The sequence below is a fragment of the Xenopus tropicalis genome, chromosome 5 (genome assembly GCF_000004195.4).
Source record: "Xenopus tropicalis strain Nigerian chromosome 5, UCB_Xtro_10.0, whole genome shotgun sequence".
In the NCBI taxonomy this organism is placed as follows: Eukaryota; Metazoa; Chordata; class Amphibia; order Anura; family Pipidae; genus Xenopus; species Xenopus tropicalis.
Genome location: NC_030681.2, coordinates 193,003 through 209,245, shown reverse-complemented (window position 1 = coordinate 209,245; position 16,243 = coordinate 193,003). Strand labels below are relative to the sequence as shown.

The 16,243-nt window shown below is 55.7% G+C and overlaps 1 protein-coding gene across 1 annotated transcript; it reads right to left on the bottom strand.

Moving 5' to 3' along the window:
* Nucleotides 1-1,594: 1,594 nt before the first annotated feature.
* On the bottom strand, nt 1,595-15,442 carry cnpy3 (canopy FGF signaling regulator 3). Its single transcript, XM_031902173.1, has 9 exons — nt 15,378-15,442; nt 14,611-14,683; nt 12,309-12,534; nt 10,160-10,261; nt 5,290-5,419; nt 4,433-4,529; nt 3,765-3,887; nt 3,413-3,530; nt 1,595-2,407 (listed from the first exon to the last, which is right to left on the bottom strand). The coding sequence occupies exons 1-9, from the start codon at nt 15,440-15,442 to the stop codon at nt 2,235-2,237; spliced, it is 1,107 nt and encodes a 368-aa protein (XP_031758033.1). The 3' UTR covers nt 1,595-2,234.
* Between the last annotated feature and the right edge of the window lie 801 nt (nt 15,443-16,243).

The following is a 16,243-nucleotide window of genomic DNA, read 5'->3' as shown; positions in this document are numbered from 1 at the left end:
GAAGTATACAGGAAACCCACTCACACGGATCAATATCTGTTGTTCGATTCCCACCATCCGCTGGAACCCAAACTGGGGGTCATTAGAACTCTACCCCACAGGGCGGAAAGTGTGACAACTGATACAGAGTCCAAGGACAAGGAAACATCTCAGAGGAGCACTGAAAGCTTGTGGCTACCCAGACTGGGCCTTTGTCAAAACAAGAGCAACTAAGCCCAACAGGAACACCAAAAGGAATAACCGTCCTGAGGCAGAGAGTAGGCGCAATATAGTCATCCCATATGTAGCAGGAGTGTCAGAGAAACTCAGGAGAATTTTCAAACACCACATCCCTGTGCTTTTCAAACCTAGCAACACACTGAGACAAAAACTTGTACACCCAAAGGATCCAACACCAAAGGAAAAACAAAGCAATGTTGTATACGCAGTCCAGTGTAGCGAGGGGAGCACAGACCTTTACATTGGGGAGACAGAGCAACTGCTCTCCAAGCAAATGGCTCAGCATAGGAGGGCAAACACTACAGGCCGGGACTCTGCTGTATTTCTGCACCTAAAAGACAAGGGACACTCCTTTGAAAATAGCAACGTCCTAATTTTGGACAAAGAAGACCGCTGGTTTGAAAGAGGTGTAAAAGAGGCCATTCATGTTAAAGTGGAGAAACCATCCCTAAACAGAGGCGGGGGCCTTCGACACCATCTGTCTGCTACATACACTGCTGTTCTAACATCTGTACCCCGGCAGTTTCAGAACTCTTCATCCATTCATGCAACTCTAACAAGTAACACCTGCTTTGAAGAGTTGCATGATACTTGGGTAATCCTCTCACAGTAACCCCCCAGCATTCACCCCTCTGTGAGTTTCAGATGTCACCATTCTGAAGAGTTACACAATGCCATTGGGATTGGATGAGTGGAAGAGTTACAAAGTGCCATTGGGATTGGATGAGTGGAAGAGTTACACAGTGCCATTGGGATTGGATGAGTGGAAGAGTTACACAGTGCCATTGGGATTGGATGAGTGGAAGAGTTACACAGTGCCATTGGGATTGGATGAGTGGAAGAGTTACACAGTGCCATTGGGATTGGATGAGTGGAAGAGTTACACAGTGCCATTGGGATTGGATGAGTGGAAGAGTTACACAGTGCCATTGGGATTGGATGAGTGGCAGAGTTACACAGTGCCATTGGGATTGGATTAGTGGAAGAGTATATATGCTGAGGACTTCCCATACCAGTCAGTTGAACTGAAGAAGTTGCTCGGATGAGGAGTGAAATGTCTTCAATGATTACCAAACAAGTCCAGTTGCTTTAAATTTATTTGTAGAGTGTAAGCTCTTTTGGGCAGGGCTCTCTTCACCTCTTGTATCGGTTATTGATTGCTTTATATGTTACTCTGCATGTCCAATGTATGTAACCCACTTATTGTACAGCGCTGCGGGATATGTTGGCGCTTTATAAATAAATGTTAATGTAATGTAATACTAGATATACCATGACCTGAGTCAAAGAAAATCTTCATAAACATAGTGTAACCCCTTGTTTTCCTGTCCCGGTGTCACATGATCGTGACAATCTGACATAAAGGTTTGTGCAGTTACAGAGACTGATTTAAACATTTATTGTTCAGGACAAATAAAGAAAGTGCTGTCTGTACAGCAGATCCCTATAGGGTCTGTCTAATCATTGGCAGCACTCTCAGCACTAAGAACGGTCTCAGAGCTCCCGTCCTTGGACCCTCCCTCAGTCATACCAGCGCCAACTGGGTCAGGAGCCTCTTGTACAGAGTATTTATGGCTCAGATTGGAAGAGAGCGGGGGGCCCGGAGGCGCCTTACTGGGAGAGAGCGGGGGGCCCGGAGCCATGGGAGAGGCTGCATAAGCGCTAAAGGATAGGGGAGGGCACAATCAGTCGGTTTGGGGTGGGGTAGCCGGGGGGCACGATCATACAGTCAGTTTGGGGGGGTAGCGGGGGGCACAGTCAGTTTGGGGGGGGTAGACGGGGGGCACAATCATACAGTTGGTTTCGGGTGGGGTAGCCGGGGGGGCACATCACAGGCTGTGGGTGGGATTCCCCCTCCCCAATACACAGTAACACAGCAGGTAACAGTCCAATAAAGGGACGTTATTGAGCCTGAGCCCACCCTGAGCTGCCCCCACCCCCCAACCCCTCACTGGTACCCACAGGGCATAAGGGGGGTATATACAGGGGTGGGGTAGCAGGGATTGCCCCTGGGGCTATAGCTCCTCTTTAGCTGCTGTTGGCTGTTCCATTTGCCTCCTCTCTTCCTCGGGGCCAGAATTCTCTTTCTTGCTTTTATTTTTCTTCTCTCCTTGTTTTTTCTGCTTTTTTGTCCCAGTCGAAGGCCCCGTGTCTCCTTTCCTGCTGTCCCAGTGCTCCTCCAGGCAGCCTGCGGGCACCAACGGGGGGAGAAACAGGGGCATTAGGGTTAGGGGACCCCCATTGAGTGACGCAGGGTATTAGGGTTAGGGGACCCCCATAGAGAGAGAGTGACACGGGGTATTAGGGTAGGGAGGGAGAGAGGGAGAGAGGGAGAGAGGGAGAGAGGGAGAGAGGGAGAGGGAGAGAGGGAGAGAGGGAGAGAGGGAGAGAGGGAGAGAGGGAGAGAGGGAGAGAGGGAGAGAGGGAGAGAGGGAGAGAGGGGAGAGGGAGAGAGAGAGAGGGAGAGAGGGGAGAGAGAGGGAGAGAGGGAGAGAGAGGGAGAGAGAGGGAGAGAGGGAGAGGAGGGAGAGAGGGAGAGAGGGAGAGAGGGAGAGAGGGAGAGAGACGCAGGGTATTAGGGTTAGGGGACCCCCATAGAGAGAGAGAGAGTGACGCAGGGTATTAGGGTTAGGGGACCCCCATAGAGAGAGAGACGCAGGGTATTAGGGTTAGGGGACCCCCATAGAGAGAGAGAGTGACGCAGGGTTTTAGGGTTAGGGGACCCCCATAGAGAGAGAGAGAGTGACGCAGGGTATTAGGGTTAGGGGACCCCCATAGAGAGAGAGACGCAGAGTATTAGGGTTAGGGGACCCCCATAGAGAGAGAGTGACACGGGGTATTAGGGTTAGGGGACCCCTCAGTTTACACACCAATATACCGTATTTTTCTCTTTTCCCTGAGACACACAAAATGGGGGTTCTGCTGTAATTTTCCGATTTCCGTATTTACTCACCCCCCCCCCCCCCGAGACTTGGGAAGGGAAGTGACATTCAATGTGGGCAAATAGAAGGGGTATCCATTGGGGCAGATCTTTAGCTGCCATAGCAGCGCCAGGCTCACACAGCCCTACATACCCCTGTAAGGGGTCACACCCAGGGAGGAGTTGACTGGGAGAAGGCAGATCTAGGCTAACCCCGACTCTAATACAAGAACTGCCCCTCAGCTGTGGGAGTGGGGGGGCACCATCACTCACTCTGGTCCTGGCCCCGCAGCACGTGCCTCGCACACAAGAACTCTGTCAGATCCGCCTCCTGGTGGTGCCGGTACCAATCCTCTATCACATCCTCGTAGGTTTCCATCATTACATCACACTGAGGGGCACAGAGAGGGGCGGCGGCAGGTTATATAGGAACAGCGGAAAGGCACATACCCTCTGATCCCCCCAGTGCCCACTCACCCCCCCACCCAGTGCCCACCTCCCACTCACCCTCCTCACCCAGTGCCCGACTCCCTTCTCCCCCCCCACCCAGTGCCCAACTCCCTTCTCCCCCCCCCCACCCAGTGCCCCCCTCCATACACCCCCTTTAACTCACTCAGGCCCATACCTGCTTCTTCATGTCGGCCACCTCAGCGGAGGTCTCGTTCCACAGCTCGTAGGGAATATCCATCACAACCTTCACCCCTTTATGGACCAAATGGTGCAGAGTTTGAAATGTCTCCGACATCCCCTGAAGAACAGGAAGAGGAAACACATCAGCTGAGCTTCCTGTCTGATACAAAGAGCAGCCACCCGGCTGGGTAAGGGGCAGGACGGGGGGGGCAACACGGGGCAGGACGGGGGGGGGGCCAACACGGGGCAGGACTGGGGGGGGCCAACACGGGGCAGGACTGGGGGGGGCCAACACGGGGGAGGACGGGGGGGGCCAACACGGGGGAGGACAGGGGGGGGCCAACACGGGGGAGGACAGGGGGGGGCCAACACGGGGGAGGACGGGGGGGGGCAACACGGGGAGGACGGGGGGGGGCAACACGGGGGAGGACGGGGGGGGGCAACACGGGGGAGGACAGGGGGGGCAACACGGGGGAGGACAGGGGGGGGCAACACGGGGGAGGACAGGGGGGGGCAACACGGGGGAGGACAGGGGGGGGCAACACGGGGAGGACAGGGGGGGCAACACGGGGGAGGACAGGGGGGGCAACACGGGGGAGGACAGGGGGGGGCAACACGGGGCAGGGCAGGGAGGCAACACGGGGCAGGGCAGGGGGGCAATACCTTGGCAAAGCGGTTGCTGCCGCTCCGTTCCTTGTGCAGATTGTATTCCAGGAGTCGGGAGCAGAGACCCTCGGTGACTTCAATCAGGCGGATATCCCTATGGCAACGGCAGTCAGTGAGTGGCACCCCAGCCGGCAGTTACTGCAGGATAACCCATTGCCCCCCTTACCCCCATGCAGGGTAAAACCCCTCCCTCAGGGGGCAGCAAGTGGCACCTTTAGATCTCTTCTTTGAGAGCAATAAGGGCACTTGGGACTGACTGCCGTATATAGGCCTGAACTGTCAATCTTGCCAATTATCGTGGGTAGGAGGGCTAGCGGTGGGAATGAACACAGCCGAGACTGCCTTCACCCCCCGCAGGCTCCTTCAGGGCCAGTCAGCTGCATGTACCTCCTTGTTTTTTAGCAGAGGCCACGGCTGTGCCCGCGCCCGACTGCATGTGGGCAGGGAGGTTGGATCAGCCCTGTAGGGGCAGCACAATGGCCCACAACTCTAGGGCATTTATTGGGAGAAGAGATTCCCAAAACCCCCGGCCTTGTAACCCGTGCGCCCGATACACTGCGCCCCAACATGTCTGCCCTTACTATTCCCTAATCCGCCCAAGCCCAGCTCCTCATCAACTACTACTGAGACTCTCTTGTGCCATTGGTCCCTACAAGGCCCCCCCCCCCCCCCAGGACCCCCTACAAGGCCCCCCCGGGACTCCTTACAATGAGTGCCACCAACTGAAAGTGCTGGTCTCTGAAACGCAGACACACCTGTAAGTGTCGATCAGAGCCCAGAAAGGTTCTGTCACATGACCTGGGAGGCAGAATGAGGGGCAGTAAGGGGCCCCACGAGCCATTTGCCCTACTCACGAGTTGGTGTATTTAATCTTCTTTGCCTTCTTGTCGTCCTCCAGGAACCCGTAGCGAGTGTCGATCAGCTCCCGGGTACGAGACGTCTCATCGAAGGAAGATTTCAGCTCCAGCGCCACGTACTTACACACTGCCGGGGAGAGAGCGTGTTACACACACTGCCCTACGTACTTACACACTGCCGGGGAGAGAGCGTGTTACACACACTGCCCTACGTACTTACACACTGCCGGGGAGAGAGCGTGTTACACACACTGCCCTACGTACTTACACACTGCCGGGGAGAGAGCGTGTCACACACACTGCCCTACATACTTACACACTGCCGGGGAGAGAGCGTGTCACACACACTGCCCTACGTACTTACACACTGCCGGGGAGAGAGCGTGTTACACACACTGCCCTACGTACTTACACACTGCCGGGGAGAGAGCGTGTTACACACACTGCCCTACGTACTTACACACTGCCGGGGAGAGAGCGTGTTACACACACTGCCCTACGTACTTACACACTGCCGGGGAGAGAGCGTGTTACACACACTGCCCTACGTACTTACACACTGCCGGGGAGAGAGCGTGTTACACACACTGCCCTACGTACTTACACACTGCCGGGGAGAGAGCGTGTTACACACACTGCCCTACGTACTTACACACTGCCGGGGAGAGAGCGTGTTACACACACTGCCCTACGTACTTGCACACTGCCGGGGAGAGAGCGTTACACACACTGCCCTACATACTTACACACTGCCGGGGAGAGAGCGTGTTACACACACTGCCCTACGTACTTACACACTGCCGGGGAGAGAGCGTGTTACACACACTGCCCTACGTACTTACACACTGCCGGGGAGAGAGCGTGTTACACACACTGCCCTACGTACTTACACACTGCCGGGGAGAGAGCGTGTTACACACACTGCCCTACGTACTTACACACTGCCGGGGAGAGAGCGTGTCACACACACTGCCCTACGTACTTACACACTGCCGGGGAGAGAGCGTGTCACACACACTGCCCTACGTACTTACACACTGCCGGGGAGAGAGTGTTACACACACTGCCCTACGTACTTACACACTGCCGGGGAGAGAGCATGTTACACACACTGCCCTACGTACTTACACACTGCCGGGGAGAGAGCGTGTTACACACACTGCCCTACGTACTTACACACTGCCGGGGAGAGAGTGTTACACACACTGCCCTACGTACTTACACACTGCCGGGGAGAGAGCATGTTACACACACTGCCCTACGTACTTACACACTGCCGGGGAGAGAGCGTGTTACACACACTGCCCTACGTACTTACACACTGCCGGGGAGAGAGCGTGTCACACACACTGCCCTACGTACTTGCACACTGCCGGGGAGAGAGCGTGTCACACACACTGCCCTACGTACTTGCACACTGCCGGGGAGAGAGCGTGTCACACACACTGCCCTACGTACTTACACACTGCCGGGGAGAGAGCATGTTACACACACTGCCCTACGTACTTACACACTGCCGGGGAGAGAGCGTGTTACACACACTGCCCTACGTACTTACACACTGCCGGGGAGAGAGCGTGTTACACACACTGCCCTACGTACTTACACACTGCCGGGGAGAGAGCATGTTACACACACTGCCCTACGTACTTACACACTGCCGGGGAGAGAGCGTGTTACACACACTGCCCTACGTACTTACACACTGCCGGGGAGAGAGTGTTACACACACTGCCCTACGTACTTACACACTGCCGGGGAGAGAGTGTTACACACACTGCCCTACGTACTTACACACTGCCGGGGAGAGAGCGTGTCACACACACTGCCCTACATACTTACACACTGCCGGGGAGAGAGCGTGTTACACACACTGCCCTACGTACTTACACACTGCCGGGGAGAGAGCGTGTCACACACACTGCCCTACGTACTTACACACTGCCGGGGAGAGAGCGTGTCACACACACTGCCCTACGTACTTACACACTGCCGGGGAGAGAGCGTGTTACACACACACTGCCCTACATACTTACACACTGCCGGGGAGAGAGCGTGTCACACACACTGCCCTACGTACTTACACACTGCCGGGGAGAGAGCGTGTCACACACACTGCCCTACATACTTACACACTGCCGGGGAGAGAGCGTGTCACACACACTGCCCTACATACTTACACACTGCCGGGGAGAGAGCGTGTCACACACACTGCCCTACATACTTACACACTGCCGGGGAGAGAGCGTGTCACACACACTGCCCTACATACTTACACACTGCCGGGGAGAGAGCGTGTTACACACACTGCCCTACGTACTTACACACTGCCGGGGAGAGAGCGTGTTACACACACTGCCCTACGTACTTACACACTGCCGGGGAGAGAGCGTGTCACACACACTGCCCTACATACTTACACACTGCCGGGGAGAGAGCGTGTCACACACACTGCCCTACATACTTACACACTGCCGGGGAGAGAGCGTGTTACACACACTGCCCTACATACTTACACACTGCCGGGGAGAGAGCGTGTTACACACACTGCCCTACGTACTTACACACTGCCGGGGAGAGAGCGTGTTACACACACTGCCCTACGTACTTACACACTGCCGGGGAGAGAGCGTGTTACACACACTGCCCTACGTACTTACACACTGCCGGGGAGAGAGCGTGTTACACACACTGCCCTACGTACTTACACACTGCCGGGGAGAGAGCGTGTTACACACACTGCCCTACGTACTTACACACTGCCGGGGAGAGAGCGTTACACACACTGCCCTACATACTTACACACTGCCGGGGAGAGAGCGTTACACACACTGCCCTACATACTTACACACTGCCGGGGAGAGAGCGTGTCACACACACTGCCCTACATACTTACACACTGCCGGGGAGAGAGCGTGTCACACACACTGCCCTACGTACTTACACACTGCCGGGGAGAGAGCGTGTCACACACACTGCCCTACGTACTTACACACTGCCGGGGAGAGAGCGTGTTACACACACTGCCCTACGTACTTACACACTGCCGGGGAGAGAGCGTGTCACACACACTGCCCTACGTACTTACACACTGCCGGGGAGAGAGCGTTACACACACTGCCCTACATACTTACACACTGCTGGGGAGAGAGCGTGTCACACACACTGCCCTACATACTTACACACTGCCGGGGAGAGAGCGTGTCACACACACTGCCCTACGTACTTACACACTGCCGGGGAGAGAGCGTGTTACACACACTGCCCTACGTACTTACACACTGCCGGGGAGAGAGCGTTACACACACTGCCCTACGTACTTACACACTGCCGGGGAGAGAGCGTGTTACACACACTGCCCTACGTACTTACACACTGCCGGGGAGAGAGCGTGTCACACACACTGCCCTACGTACTTACACACTGCCGGGGAGAGAGCGTGTTACACACACTGCCCTACGTACTTACACACTGCCGGGGAGAGAGCGTGTTACACACACTGCCCTACGTACTTACACACTGCCGGGGAGAAAGCGTGTTACACACACTGCCCTACGTACTTACACACTGCCGGGGAGAGAGCGTGTTACACACACTGCCCTACGTACTTACACACTGCCGGGGAGAGAGCGTGTTACACACACTGCCCTACGTACTTACACACTGCCGGGGAGAGAGCATGTTACACACACTGCCCTACGTACTTACACACTGCCGGGGAGAGAGAGTGTTACACACACTGCCCTACGTACTTACACACTGCCACACTCCTGCCCCCCCAGACTGCCAGCCTTGTTATGGGCCCCACACTCCTGCCCCCCCCCCCCCCCCCCCGACTGCCAGCCTTGTTATGGGCCCAACACTCCTGCCCCCCCAGACTGCCAGCCTTGTTATGGGCCCCCCCCTCCTGCCCCCCCCTGCCCCCCCCCTCAGACCGCCAGCCTTGTTATGGGCCCCCCCTCCTGCCCCCCCCCTCAGACCGCCAGCCTTGTTATGGGCCCCCCCCTCCTGCCCCCCCCCTCAGACCGCCAGCCTTGTTATGGGCCCCACACTCCTGCCCCCCCCAAGACTGCCAGCCTTGTTATGGGCCCCATACTCCTGCCCCCCCCCAGACTGCCAGCCTTGTTATGGGCCCCACACTCCTGCCCCCCCCCCCCAGACTGCCAGCCTTGTTATGGGCCCCATACTCCTGCCCCCACAGACTGCCAGCCTTGTTATGGGCCCCACACTCCTGCCCCCACAGACTGCCATCCTTGTTATGGGCCCCACACTCCTGCCCCCCCCCCCCCCCCAGACTGCCAGCCTTGTTATGGGCCCCACACTCCTGCCCCCCCCCCCCCCCAGACTGCCAGCCTTGTTATGGGCCCCACACTCCTGCCCCCCCCCCCCCCCCCAGACTGCCAGCCTTGTTATGGGCCCCACACTCCTGCCCCCACAGACTGCCAGCCTTGTTATGGGCCCCACACTCCTGCCCCCACAGACTGCCAGCCTTGTTATGGGCCCCACACTCCTGCCCCCCCAGACTGCCAGCCTTGTTATGGGCCCCACACTCCTGCCCCCCCAGACTGCCAGTCTTGTTATGGGCCCCACACTCCTGCCCCCCCAGACTGCCAGCCTTGTTATGGGCCCCACACTCCTGCCCCCCCCAGACTGCCAGCCTTGTTATGGGCCCCACACTCCTGCCCCCCCCCCCAGACTGCCAGCCTTGTTACAACCTAGAACAGACTGGGGGGGGGGGGGGGGGCTATAAAGCTACACACAGAGCCAGGCTGCACTATCATATACACATACATATACACACACACACACATAGGCCACATGAATATAACTGTACAGACAGAGCTGGGAGCCAATGAACAGTCAGTACCTTCACACTTGCTGGGCAGATTCACCCACTCACTGTCGCCTGGCTCGGCACATCCGCCCCAAAGGGGCAACAGGAGGAGGAGCCACATTCTGTCTGAGGGAACTGAAATGACAGTTAATTGGCAGAAACCTGCAGGCAAATGTCCTAAATCTGCCCATTCCAAATGCCCAATCTATTCCCCCCCCCCCCCCCGGTGGGAGACAGAATCAGGGGTAGGAGGGGCAGTGCTACTAAGGGGGTAGGTAGGTAGCTACAGTGCCAGTGAGGGAGTAGATACAATGCTGGCAGGTGGGGGGGCAGACACAATACACATGGGGTAGGGAATGGTGGGGACAGTGCCAGTGGGGGGGGGGTAGGACAGGAGACATTTCCTATAAAAATTAAGACTCCTCTATATACAGAAGGGATGGGCTTTAAAAAGTTGTGTTTTGGACTGATTTATTGAGAAATTTCCCCCAAAACCTCACTAGCCCCGCCCATCTGTGCCACTTCCTGCTGTCTCCTTTCCGCCAAACCCCACTAGCCCCGCCCATCTGTTCCACTTCCTGCTGCCTCCTTTCCGCCAAACCCCACTAGCCCGCCCATCTGTGCCACTTCCTGCTGCCTCCTTTCCCCCAAACCCCACCCATCTGTGCCACTTCCTGCTGCCTCCTTTCCCCCAAACCCCACTAGCCCGCCCATCTGTGCCACTTCCTGCTGCCTCCTTTCCCCCAAACCCCACTAGCCCTGCCCATCTGTGCCACTTCCTGCTGCCTCCTTTCCCCCAAACCCCACTAGCCCGCCCATCTGTGCCACTTCCTGCTGCCTCCTTTCCCCCAAACCCCACTAGCCCCGCCCATCTGTGCCACTTCCTGCTGCCTCCTTTCCCCCAAACCCCACTAGCCCCGCCCATCTGTGCCACTTCCTGCTGCCTCCTTTCCCCCAAACCCCACTAGCCCCGCCCATCTGTGCCACTTCCTGCCGCCTCCTTTCCCAGACTGTGCAGGGGGGCGGCGGCACTGTAGGATAGGAGCCAATCAGCAGCTAGGCTGACCTGATAGGGAACTGAAGCCTGTCTGTGCTTGTGTGAGTGCAGGGCTGTGATTGGCTCTCCCCCTCCTACAGGGACCATTAGGACACGCCCACCCCCCATATGAAACCCAGACAGGGACCTGAGAGGATCTATAGGGAGCCCCAATAAAGGGGCCATTGGTACAGATAGGGTTAATGTTTAGCCCAAAGGGAAACCAGCACCGGGTATTATTCATATAATGAATACAGGGTTAGGGGTTTCCTTTATCCTATACGTCTACTTTAAGCAGTGGGGAGGGATAAATGGGCCCAATAACCGTGTGGGACAGATGAGCCTCCCCTCCTACTGGGGAAGGGGTTGGTGGTTACAATACAAGGGCAGGAGTAGGGGGGGTACCGGGGCCGCTATCAGGGCAGGAGTAGGGGGGGGTACCGGGGCCGCTATCAGGGCAGGAGTAGGGGGGGTACCGGGGCCGCTATCAGGGCAGGAGTAGGGGGGTACCGGGGCCGCTATCAGGGCAGGAGTAGGGGGGGTACCGGGGCCGCTATCAGGGCAGGAGTAGGGGGGGTACCGGGCCGCTATCAGGGCAGGAGTAGGGGGGTACCAGGGCAGGGATAGGAGGGGGGGTACCAGGGCAGGGATAGGAGGGGTACCAGGGCAGGAGTAGGGGGGTACCGGGGCCGCTATCAGGGCAGGAGTAGGGGGGTACCAGGGCAGGAGTAGGGGGGTATCAGGGCAGGAGTAGGGGGGTACCGGGGCCGCTATCAGGGCAGGAGTAGGGGGGTACCAGGGCAGGAGTAGGGGGGTATCAGGGCAGGAGTAGGGGGGTACCAGGGCAGGAGTAGGGGGGGTACCAGGGCAGGAGTAGGGGGGTATCAGGGCAGGAGTAGGGGGGTACCAGGGCAGGAGTAGGGGGGGTATCAGGGCAGGAGTAGGGGGGGGTACCAGGGCAGGAGTAGGGGGGTATCAGGGCAGGAGTAGGGGGGTATCAGGGCAGGAGTAGGGGGGGTATCAGGGCAGGAGTAGGGGGGTATCAGGGCAGGAGTAGGGGGGTATCAGGGCAGGAGTAGGGGGGGGTATCAGGGCAGGAGTAGGGGGGGGTACCAGGGCAGGGATAGGAGGGGGGGCCGCACTTACAGTGATTACCGGGCCCCCAGCTGTCAGTGAGCCGCAGGCTGAGAGAGCAATGGCGGTTGCTAGAATCCCTGCATGCCGTTCCCCCTACACAGCTCTCATACTGCCGGAAGTCCCGCTGCGGACTGAGGGTTCCCACTTCCCGTTTCACAGAGAATCCCGGAAGCTTCAAATCCCATCTCTTAGCGTCACGACTTGACGTAAAGCGCAGTGACGCACACGTACCCGCCTGGCGGAAGTGACGAGCTCAGCCGTACACAGGCGGAAGTCGCGGTTTGCTCTGCTCGCAGCTGCAGATTCGGGAGCAGAAAAGGAAAAAAAATGACGGTTTTTGTTGGTTTCCTTAGAAATCATTAATATTTTCTGCTCAGCGTTCCGCCTTGTGTCAGGGAGCTGAATAAAGCTTCCCCCCCCTACTCAGCCCACTCAGGGCCCTTTTCCCCAACCAAATAAAGAGATGGTTTTGTGCAAACTCGGAACCAGTGACTTTGTTATCGTTTTGTTTCTTTATTCCCACATTTACTGATCAGTAACAGCCGCACACACAGGCGCTATGGAGACACGGGGTGTATATGTCTAGAGTGTAAGCTCTATGGGGCAGGGACCCCCTTCCTACTGTGTCTCACACCCCATGGCACTTACTCCCTGTGTATTTATACTTATTTATTGTATTTATTTATTATATCACTTGTCCTCCCTGTGTGTAATTCTGTAAGACTGTACAGCGCTGCGTATCCTTGTGGCGCTTTATAAATAAAGTTATACATACATATGTAGGGACCCATAGGGTTAAGCTCCCTATGGCTTTACTTCCCTACTTTTCCTTATCTGTACTGTTATAGGGCAGACCCCCTATACTCAGGTTACAGTTTCTTAAGCTATCCCTTATAGGTTTAGCCCATTTGACCACTCCCCTTGGCTGACTATATAGTGTCTTGCACAAGGAAGCGTTTTCCTCTTTGGCTGCTGATCTGCTACCTGAAGCAGAGCTCCATCGAGCCTGGGTACAGATCCGGCCCAGTAAGCCACTATCCATCCAAATTAAGTCGGGGACAGGGCCCCGTGAATGAGGAAAAGACAGTATAGCAGCATATTTCATAGCACCCTCTAGAAGTGGTGAGTTCAGACAGAATTATACAGAAAGAGCAGCCATTTGCTCCATCCAGGATAATAGCAAAGGAGTAGTCTTCCTAACAGGCATTACTGGCCTTAGATTAGGGACACAGAAGTGCTAGGGAATAGGTTAGCAAATATGCCTTGCCCTAACCCCCACAGGAGCATGGGACTATGCCGGTGAGCTTTCCTACCTATCACACTGTTGGTGTTCTACCTGCCCAACCTCTTGATGAGAAGGGACTATGCCGGTGAGCTTTCCTACCTATCACACTGTTGGTGTTCTACCTGCCCAACCTCTTGATGAGAAGGGACTATGCCGGTGAGCTTTCCTACCTATCACACTGTTGTTGTTCTACCTGCCCAACCTCTTGATGAGAAGGGATACACAGGGGAGCATCATATTTCTGCTATTTATCCGAATTACCTCAATTGTATAACTGCATACTGTGTACCATCTATTAAGTGAGTATTGATAACCCTGATTACCTTTGTCTTGGACAAATAAAGTATTACCCAGTTTCATTCATAAGAATCCTCTGGCGTCCATTTCTAACCATTGCACCACACTACTTCAGCTAGTTGTAGTTCAACAACCCCTCAGCTCCATTATATACCTCCCACGTAGCGGAGGCCCACTCCTGTGCATTAAGGTCGCATGTAACACATGCTCTACAGCACGCTACTAGCCTGGGTTGGCCATATTATAGCCAAATAGGTGTTACATTTGGCGCCCAACGTGCTTTATATTCAATTTATTTAATCCGGAGCCATTGCCTTGAGGGGACTGAGTAGTTGTGTGTATCACTTTAAATTTTACTGACAGGCTCTGCCGGACGCAATAGAAAAAAGGCGCCGCAGGCCTGATCGTGATTGCAGTGTACTGATTGGCCGTGGGTTCGGGCTTGAGGATTCTTCCCGAGTATTCCCATTGGCCGGTGGAACTGTCCATCAAATGCTGCTGTACTTTGGCGCTCTTTTACCTGAAATCCCGCGTGAAGCAAAGCTGTTTACGAGATTTCACGGGGTGGGGTCCGGAGCTGGCGTCACGGCGGCCATTTTATGCCTCGCCTGTGAAGCTAACGGACGCGCCATATTAGAGCTCCTGCCTTGTTGAAGCGGTACGCGGCTGCGACCACTTAAAAAGCACTCAGGAAGCTATCTATTGCTCACCCAGTAGTCCTGCCTCTACCTGCGGACGCAGAGAGAGCTTGCGGAACTGGGACTTCAGCAGCACCAGGACCAGCGGCTGCGGCCTGGGTTGTCTGCACAAGGGGGATTCCCCAGCTACATTGCCTACCCTACCTGCGGCTGCAGTAGGGATTGAACAGCACTAAACCGGAAGACCGTATATTGCCAGGGACCCGGACGGGCCTTGGATAAGCATCACGGACACTTCCCTAACTGTGAGTACCCCACGGCTGCGGGATAAACCTCACCTTTAGTCTGCCAGAGACTGATTTAAACCCGGCAGCTAATAATTGATCCTCAGGGCTGCCTAAAGGCCGCCATAGCGTTCTGGGACCAGCTACAAAGGGAGTCCAACATTCACTGCTGCGGCTGCGGAGTGATTTATTCCATGGACATTTCCCCTTCTAGTTCTAAAATGGCCGGCGCTACCGACAAACCACAGGTTAAGCTAGAGACCACAGACAGTGCGATCTCTGTGCAGTGCCCAAACTCCCAGCATCGATACATGTGGCTGGGAACATTTGGCCAAAAGAGTGGGGAGGAAGGGGAGACATGGTTGGTACCCTATAGCGGCTGCTGCAATCAAGAATTTGAGCAAGCCTTGGGGGATGTGCAAGCCAGATGCCCAGGCTGCAACAATACTTGTTGGGGTGGGCCCATAGTGAGGTTAGAGTCCCCATCACCATGCAAGGAGGGCGCCTCACCAAGTGCCAGCCTACCACACCCTGGTAGAACAGACCCGGTTAGGTCTGAATCCCCATCGCTTACGGAGTCTTCCGGAAATTTTCTCTTGTCTCCTTACAACAGTTCTGAGGATCTGGATCTGTGTGCATCCTTGCCATCCACAGGGAGTGGCATATTTTTGAGTGCGCAAGTACCAAGAAGGCGGTTTAACCCTAATTGGGCCGCCATGGACTTTGGCTCACTCCCCAAAAGCTCCCTTCCAGAGGGGCACAGATGTTTTGAGCCACCTAGACCACAAGTGGAAACATCCAGTGATCCCCCAGGTTGGCCTACAACTCCACCACCTCCCCATGCGGTCAGCAAGGACACGTCCTGCTGGGTTGCCCAGGGAAGGGCAGACCCTGAGAAACACAGAACAGTATCTAGGGTGCAGCGGCTCATTAATGAAAAAGTGTACCAGCTGTGGGGCTTCTACATGCCTTATGCCCCAGAATGGGTGTATGATGAGGTGGAGAGACATTTAGATGAATGGCTCTACGGAGAGTTGATCCGTCGGGAAGGCCTGATTCCAGGAGGCCTCCTACACCAACACACCACTAGGAGGAACCAGGATGCTGAATACCTGGCTAACATCGCCTGTGAGTGGTGGGTTGGCCGAACCATACTCAAGCATCGTATCAGGTTCTGTGGCAAGGACCCTGAGAACCAGGATTCCTCAGTATTTATGGTTCTTCCTGGAAGAGGGAAGATCGAAAAGCCACACCCGGCTTATTATATTTCATATACAGCTACCAAGGCCAAATTTGACCGAGATCTGCATTGATTAAAAATTCCCATGCCGGTTCCAGGTTTCCCTTCACCAGATGGGATTTTCCCCCGGGTGGGAGGTGGGTTGTGGATCCCTAAAAGTTAAGGGCAACACCCACCATTTTGGGCACACTTCCTAAAAG